Genomic DNA, 8,138 nt, shown 5'->3' on the forward strand with positions numbered 1-8,138 from the left:
AAAAACTAATAAGACTAAAGACTAATAAGACTATATAACTAAGAAGACTAAAGACTAAAGACGAATAAGACCAAAGACTAATAAGACTAAAGACTAAAGACTAAGAAGAACCAAAGACTAATAAGACTATGACTAAAGACTAATAAGACAAGCTAATAAGACTAAGACGAAAGACTAATAAGACAAAGACTAATAGACTAAAGATATAGACTAAAGACAAAGACTAATAAGACAAAGACTAATAAGACTAATGACTAAAGACTAATAAGACCAAAGACTAATAAGACTAAAGACTAATAAGACTAAAGACGAAAGACTAATAAGACTAAAGACTAATAAGACTAAAGACGAAAGACTAATAAGACTAAAGACTAAAGACTAATAAGACTAAAGACGAAAGACTAATAAGACTGAAGACTAATAAGACTGAAGACTAATAAGACTAAAGACTAATAAGACTAAAGACTAAAGACTACTAAGACTAAAGACTAAAGACTAATAAGACAGTTTTTGTGACTTTTAGTTTGTTTGTTGTTTATTTGGTTTCTGTCGTGTTTGAAGTTTACGAGGTCAGAACTGGTTCGGTCCCGTAGCGTCCATGTTTTTGGTGTGACACACTTCATATATCACCACACACACACACACACACACACACAACACACACACACACACACACACCACACCACACACACACACACACACCACACGTAAAGAGGGACACCTGCTCAGAGGACAGTTGGACATGTCGTGTTTTGAGGACAAAGAGACGCTCTGGCTCGATCTCCGTCCGTCTCACACTCTGTTTATCACTTCCACCTCCACCTCCCGGATAACTCCGTCATGTCTGGTCTCTGCTGTGGCGCTCTCTCTGACGCCCTCCCTCCTCCACCCACTGAACGCCTCTCTGTCATCTCGCTGCCTCCAGGTGTTGCTGTCAAAGTCCACCGTCGCTGCCAGAGGACACAGACTCGGCCCTGCGGAGAATGTGGCAGCACCACGGATCTGCAAAGTGCCACATTTAAACTGCTGCAGGCGGAGAGCTTCACACATGCACTGCACTGCTGCCTGCTGCTGAATCCGAGCCCATTGCACGACAAGTTCATCCAGTCGTCTGCAGACGTCACGCGCGGTCCGTCGTCCATCGGATGAAGACGAGCTAAACCGTGTTGGAATCACTGCTTTCCATCGGCCTGCAGTAAATAACACAGCTCGTATCTGACTCAGCCGTGTCCCGTCACACACACCATGAACAGGTGATCTCACTGATAACGTTAATCAGCCGAGCGGCCGCGGGGTTACCACGGCACCTCGGTGCCACATGGATGCCAGATCCTCGGATTAGAGCGTCTAACGAGGAGCGTCTAACGAGAGCGCTGAACTCAATATGCTGGCCGGTGTCAGACGAGATGATCCGGTTATAGATCCAAACACACACGGCCTGTTTGGTTCTTCTTCTGTGTCCACGATGTGACACCTTCACGAGAGGACGTGAACAGCAGCACCGCAGACCGACCGGTCCATCAAGATGATTTAAATGTTTATTTGGATTCCGACTGAAGACCCCTCACTCCTCTTTACAGTCTTACAGTCTGTTCACGGATCACATCATGAAACATTTGGAGCGTCTGCAGATTAATCCACACTGACGTGTTCTGATCCGAATGAATCGATGACGGGGACTCAATAAGTGTCTGCGTCTTCTTCAGCTCATTAACGTACGATCGTTTTAAATCAAAGTTCGTCCTGAGCTGAGTTCAGGTTTCTGTTCTCCTGAAGGGTAACGGTCCACTCGAGCTGGCTCCATAAGTCCCCACGTTCAGATGTCCAACACGGTTTCTGTCTCGCTTGCATTAATGACTTCAAACTTTAATTAAACAAACCGACGTGTCTCCCTCAGGGGAAAGTGGCTCGGCTCATCCGTCCATCATCTCGTGTGACCATTACGCTCGGTACAACTTGGCCACGAAACCCGAGATACGAGGCGACGTCAACAAACCAACTCCACGAGGTTCAACCTCGACACGTTCACCAGAGACAAGACGTCCACACAACTTCCTGGAAAACCTTGTCAGCACAGTCTGGAGCCTGCAGGCTGGAAACAGTTTTCGCTCCGTGTTTCCTTCCACAGTCTGAATGACCGTCGGCGGCGCTGCTCGTCCTCGTTCAAGCAAATTAGTTTGACCCAAAAGTCCAGTTTGTCCAATATTCATGTCGTTATTCTAAAACACACGTAGCTTCTCTGCTGTCGAGACGTTTTCGCGTACATGAAACCTGACGGCAGATTTCTGCACGAACGACGAAAGTTCAAATTCCATCGTCTTTGGATTGAACGAGAGTTCGAAGAGAGTGAAGGCCTGGTCCACCTGTAACCACGCCCACCTGTCAATCAAATTGTCCCACCTCTTAACCCGATAACTTTTAAGCCTAATATATGTGAACAGGTGAGTTGTATAGAAATCACCCTCAGTAAAGTTGTCAATGACGGGGAAATTGCTACAGAGACCAAAAACGTTTTGTTGTACCAGACTTAGCTACCAAGACGTCCCCCCAGACTGCCTAAAGGACTAGTCTCGAGCCAAACTGTCTACCGGACTTAGTCTCCTTGACGTCCCCGCAGACTGTCCTAACCTGGACGTAGTCCCAGTAGTGAAAAAAAACCCGCAGGACTGTCTAAACCTGGACGTCGTCTCCGTGAGTCCCCACAGACTGTCCTAAAACATGGACGTAGTCTCGTGAGTCCCCACAGACTGTCTAAACCTTGGATCCGTGGTCTCCGTGAGGTCCCCACAGACTGTCAAAACATGGACGTAGTCTCTGTGAGGTCCCCACAGACTGTACTAAAACCTGGACGTAGTCTCTGTGAGGTCCCCACAGACTGTCTAAAACTGGACGTAGTCTCAGTGACGTCCCCGCAGACTGTCTAAAACCTGGACGTAGTCTCCGTGACGTTCGCCGTCATGAATGGGGAAATTAGCTAACAGAGACCAAAAACTGTTTTTTTGTACCAGGCTGTAACATGTTTATTTCTGCTGTGAAGTTGGACATTTGGACATGGGGACTTATGGAGACACTTCTGGAGCCAGCCTCAGGTGGACGTTAGAGGAACTGCAGGTTTTTTGTGCTTCTCTTCCGCTCGCTCTGAGCACGATGGGGGATGAAACAACATCGACTCCTCTGCTCTCGCTGTGAACACTCGGCGGTCTGCGAGTTCATTTTCATACCGCGGTGACGCGAACCGAAACCAGCGACTATCTGAAGCCACATTTAGCAAAAACACACCCAGACAAACGAGATCTTTGCAGCCTGTAATGTGTGAAATGCCGCGCGACGTAGGCCGGCACATTAATTACTCTAGAATATTTCCTCTAATGAAGTGGTTTGAGCTGGTCGATTTCCAGCTCAAACCACTTCATTAGAGGAAATATTCTCGTCAGGTGACTCTGAGGACGAGGGCCCGAGGTGTTTCCACCGTGAACACGATGAAATCTGACAGTGGTGCCAACACACACACACACACACCACACACACACACACACACACACACAGGTTATCACTGACACAAGAGCCCTGGCATGGAAACGACTCCTCTCTCTCGATAACCTATTTTCAAACCCACATCCCTTCAGGCCGATTCTCACGCGCACCGCCGACCAAAAAGAGAGAAGCTGAGGAGACAGAGAGACAGAGACAGAGCGCTGCGTCGCACGGACAAAAGGACGGGCAGTCGTGTAGTACACGTTGGCGGCTCGGGTGGTTGTTTTAATTTCAAATCAGATCGGAGGTGTAGTCCCACGCTCACGCTGGGGCTGAGAGCTAAAAACAGGAGTGGGGTGGTTTCAGATCAGAGCTGCATCAAACGGGCTCACGCTGCGTTTAACACCACCACAGCAGCAGCAGCAGCAGCATCCCACCTCCACCTCCAGCACACGTCTGACACACACACACACACACCCGTCACTGTCCTGCTCCAAACCTCCAGGAAGCGATGCCACATTTGCTTAACCTGTTGGTGAGTGGTGTTAAAAAACAGTATGCAAAGTGGTGTGTTGTGTGTGTGTGTGTGTGTGTGTGTGTGTGTTGTGTGTGTGTGTGTGGCAGTTTCACTTTGCAATTGCATCCACAGTCACAGGTTTGAGGGAGAGAGAGAGGAAGCACGCCTCCACCATCCACCTCCACCTCCCTGTCAGGCTGCAGAGCCATGCACAAAGACAACAACGTGTGTGTGTGTGTGTGTGTGGGTGTGTGTGTGTGTGTGTGTGTGTGGTACCTGGGCTCGGGCAGGATGATCTTCTGCTCGCCCTGGCTGGCTGGAGTGGACTTGCTCTTCTCCATCGCCATCGATAGATACTGACATCAGCCAGCACCGCCTCGAGGTCCGCCATCTTCAGCGGTCACACAGTGAAACACAGTCACAACACACGGAGGGTGGAGGGTGGGTTCTGCCAGGGTGGGGGCACCCCAACACCACAGCCCGGCACCGGCTGATACGACCCCAACAACAAACATCCACCACCCCACTTTGTTTTTTTCCCCCTCTCCCGAAAAAAGGTGGCGTGACAGCGGGGTGAAGCGCTGAGAGAGCGGGGAAGGGTGGCGTAGTCTCCGGCCGTGCAGTCTGCGCTTCAGGCCCGTCATGGTGGAGGAGAGGAGGGAAGACATCAGGGTGGAGGTGGCTCCTTATAATCCAATTTACTGCCAAGAAATATGCTGTAATGAATAATAAAGCAGGGTGATGCTGTCAGGTGTGTCTCTGCAGGCGGGGGGACACTGTCCCGGTCCTCCTGTCTGTCTCCACAGCTGCTGCAAACAAATGTCAATTTCCCGGCGAGCTGACGGAGCAAAGCGGCGGCAAGACAGTCGGAGCAGGTGTCTGCGCGGCTTCCCTCGATGTGTAAACCTGAAACATCTGATGTAATAAAATACTCTCCGGTGAATAGAAAACGTGTTAAAAAGCAGTTTGAAAAAAACAACAAAACACAAAATTGGAGGAACACGACGCCGCGTGTTGTGGTCGTGGTGCGTTCACTGCCCTCTTTCCTTCTGTGTAACGTTCACGGTCCCTAACGGCTCATCAATCATCACACAATGTCCCCGAAGGAAAAAAAAAGAAAAAAAAACAATTAAACCTTTTAAAGAAGCTTTTTCTTTTTTAATTTTAAATTAAAAGCACCAAGGAGGTCCAATCCAATTAAAGAATTAAAGGCGGGTTAATTAACAAACCTAAAGCCCGCCGGGCAGCGTCGATATTTCGGGCTAAGTTTTAGTTAGCCACCACGCTAGCTTTTCGCGAGCTAACCCTGCTAGCCGCCGAGGCTGAACTATGCGAGTGATTTAATCAAGTTTATACATCGAGTTTTTATTAAGTTTAACTAAAAAATACATACCGCGGGGAGCCGCCTGTCGCCAGCGGTGACGCACGGTCACTAAACTGGCGGTTGTTGTCGTGTTGTTTTTTATATTTGTAGTTGTTTGTGCAAGTGTTTTAAACGTACGTGGCTCGGTTTCAAACAACCGGGATTTTACTTAATAACGCTCGGCTAACGGCTGCGGGGGAAATGGCTGCTCCTGGAGGAGGGAGAGGGGGGGGGGGGGTCTGCTGGAGCCAGCGGTTGTCCGGAAAATAACGCCACGAAAGCGGCTACGCGAGAGTGCCGAACGGCGTCAAAAAAGAAGCCAGAGACCGCCTCAGATTAATCCATAAGCTGCCCCTGTTGTGAGAAGAGTTACCACCCCGAGCGGCGGGGCGCGTTTTAGCGGGTGGACGGTGGGCGTGTGTCCGGTGTGTGGTGGTGGAGGTGGTGTAGGGGGGGGCGGGGGTTACCCTCCTCGCTCGCGTTGGAGGACCCCGCACGGACGCTAACCGCCGCGGGGCTGACGGTGACGCTGAGGCCGGCTGGTTGGTGGTGGGTGGTGTGGAGGAGGGGGAGCTGCTCCTATCGTTAACCGGATACACTGCATGCCCCTCCTCTCGTCGCCGTGGTTACTGATAAAAGACGAGGAGTGAGGCAAAGCCAGTGGTGAGGGGGAGGTGGAGGGGTGGTGGATGACAACAGTGGGACCCACCCCTCCCCCTGGGTACACGGTGCTGCTGCTGCGGGCTCTCCGCCGTCTCTCGTCGTGGCCGCCTGCCTGCTGCTCCGCGCGGCTCCGGCCTGGAGTGTTGTCCCGCGAGCTCCTGGAGCTCTCGGTCGGCTCATTTCAGTGCTCCGCTGCCGATCAGCTTCGTTCTCTCGGCTCCTCAAATAATGGCACAGGATCACTCCAGTCCCTCTGCGATGCTATTGTGTCTGTGATACTATTTATATAATTATCATAATATATATATGTGTGTGTGATGGTGTGTGTGTGCTCGCACGTGGCACTACTCGCTTTGGTGTTCAACTTCCTCCCACTGCGGCGGGGAGAGGCTCGTAAACCCCGGAGCGGGTCCCCTGCAGGGTGGAGGTGGACCGGCATGAAGGCCAGCGGCGTTTGTGTTTAAAGCGACCCGAGCTTGCAGGGGGAAAACCACCGGTAGGGTGTGGTGGTGGGTGTGTGGGTGGTGGGTGTGTGTTGGGTGGTGGGTGGGGTGGGGTGGGGGGCAAGCAACATGGGTTGTTTTTAATTTCTCATGATAAAGAAGCGCGGCCGCCGTCTATCATGGTTACAAGCAACACACGTCAGGTGTTTCGGTCGATGTCCAACACAACCCCACACACCACACCACACACACCACACACACAACACACACACACACAGTGTTGTTGTTTTATGTGTGCTTTCACGGACACGCAGTCCGTTTTCCTGGCCAGTCTGGTAGTGCTCCTGAGGTTTAATTATGTGACAGAAGCAGAGCTGCAACAAAGTAAGTCAACATGGGTGGTAGCCTGCGAGCACAGAAAAAAATCTGATTTACATCTAAATATTCTCCAAGTGTTTAAAATATTATTAGCGACCGCGTGTAACTGTGTAATATCTGACTCATCTTTAACTTTTACACGTGTTTCACTTGTTCGAATCAGCTTCACCTACAGGTATAACAACACATGGACAGAAGGATCAGAGGCAAAAAAAGTTTCAGTCTACAGTCCTCTGTTTAAATATCATATTCGCTCTTAGATGTGTTCGTTTAGGCAAAACTGATTACATAAATGTAGCTGCAGCTTTTCTTGATCAGTTTTTTAACAGCAACAAAATTAAATATCCTGAACAGTTTTTTTGCCTCATGGTGGGACTTGTTTTGGGTCCTCTGGAAATAAGATCATAAAGAGTCGAGGTCCAGTCCGTCTCCATCCACCGCGCTGCCTCCAGTCACATTATTTCCTAAACACGATTACCTGCTACATCTGTTTAAGGCCTGACGAGCCGAGCAAATCCCTTCAAGGATCCAGGCAGCCTATCAAAAGTGTCTGGACAAGTGAGAAGAGACAGAGTCCTCACGGGGTATTTAGCTGATCGTTCAGCGCCCTCTGTCCTCTCTCAGTCTCCTGCTGGTTGTGTCTGGTCCAGAACACAAAGGTAACAGAGACTTTACTGTGGACTTGACCTGTCAGAGTCAGAGCTTGCAATGGCTCTTTATTCAGATTGTATTCGGATTATTGCTTTTAACTTATTATTAGTGTTGGTTTCCTTTATTGTAAAACACTTTGTAACTGCTGTTTTGAAATGCACTTTAGAAAATAAAGTGTGTTACATGTGTTAGGATTAGCGTCAATACTGAGCATGCAGAAAAAGCACATTAAAGTTCAACCATTTGCCTGGACGTTGACATGTGGACTTCAGTGCAGCGAAATAAAAGTGACCAATCGTGAATGGACCCCATCAGCTTCACCGCTGTGTTAATAAACTATAAACTCCATTGACAACTCGTGTTTTTTTTTTCATCTGCACGTTATTTTCCAAAACACTGGACCCCAGCTCGCCTCAGTTACACCATCATCGTCATCATCGTGTGAAGCGCTCAGATTGTAATAATAATGTGGAATGGTTATACCTGTCTTCTTCAGAAAAGCAGGATACATTGTTGGAAGTCATTAAGGTTTAAGAAAGACGTTTATTATCAGCCAGAGAAGCTGGCGATGAGGGGTCAGAGGTTAAGGGGTCACATGGGAGGAAAGGGCTCTGTGGGGAGGTTGGTTACTGCTGAATACGGCGGATGG

At 49.3% G+C, this 8,138-nt stretch overlaps 1 protein-coding gene across 2 annotated transcripts in view; it reads right to left on the reverse strand.

Moving 5' to 3' along the window:
- grk3 (G protein-coupled receptor kinase 3) overlaps positions 1-8,138 on the reverse strand; it is a 70,012-nt gene that overhangs the window by 55,870 nt on the left and 6,004 nt on the right. Inside the window, exon 1 of one of the 2 annotated variants that reach the window (XM_027281177.1) lies at positions 4,268-4,337. The exons of the other annotated variant lie outside the window; for it this stretch is intronic. Within the exon in view, the coding sequence (XP_027136978.1) occupies positions 4,268-4,332 (65 nt within the window). The 5' untranslated portion in view covers positions 4,333-4,337. Of the gene's footprint in view, positions 1-4,267; positions 4,338-8,138 lie in introns of those variants that run through there. 2 annotated transcript variants of the gene reach the window in all.

The sequence above is a fragment of the Larimichthys crocea genome, chromosome VIII, assembly GCF_000972845.2.
Source record: "Larimichthys crocea isolate SSNF chromosome VIII, L_crocea_2.0, whole genome shotgun sequence".
Lineage (NCBI taxonomy): Eukaryota > Metazoa > Chordata > Actinopteri > Sciaenidae > Larimichthys > Larimichthys crocea.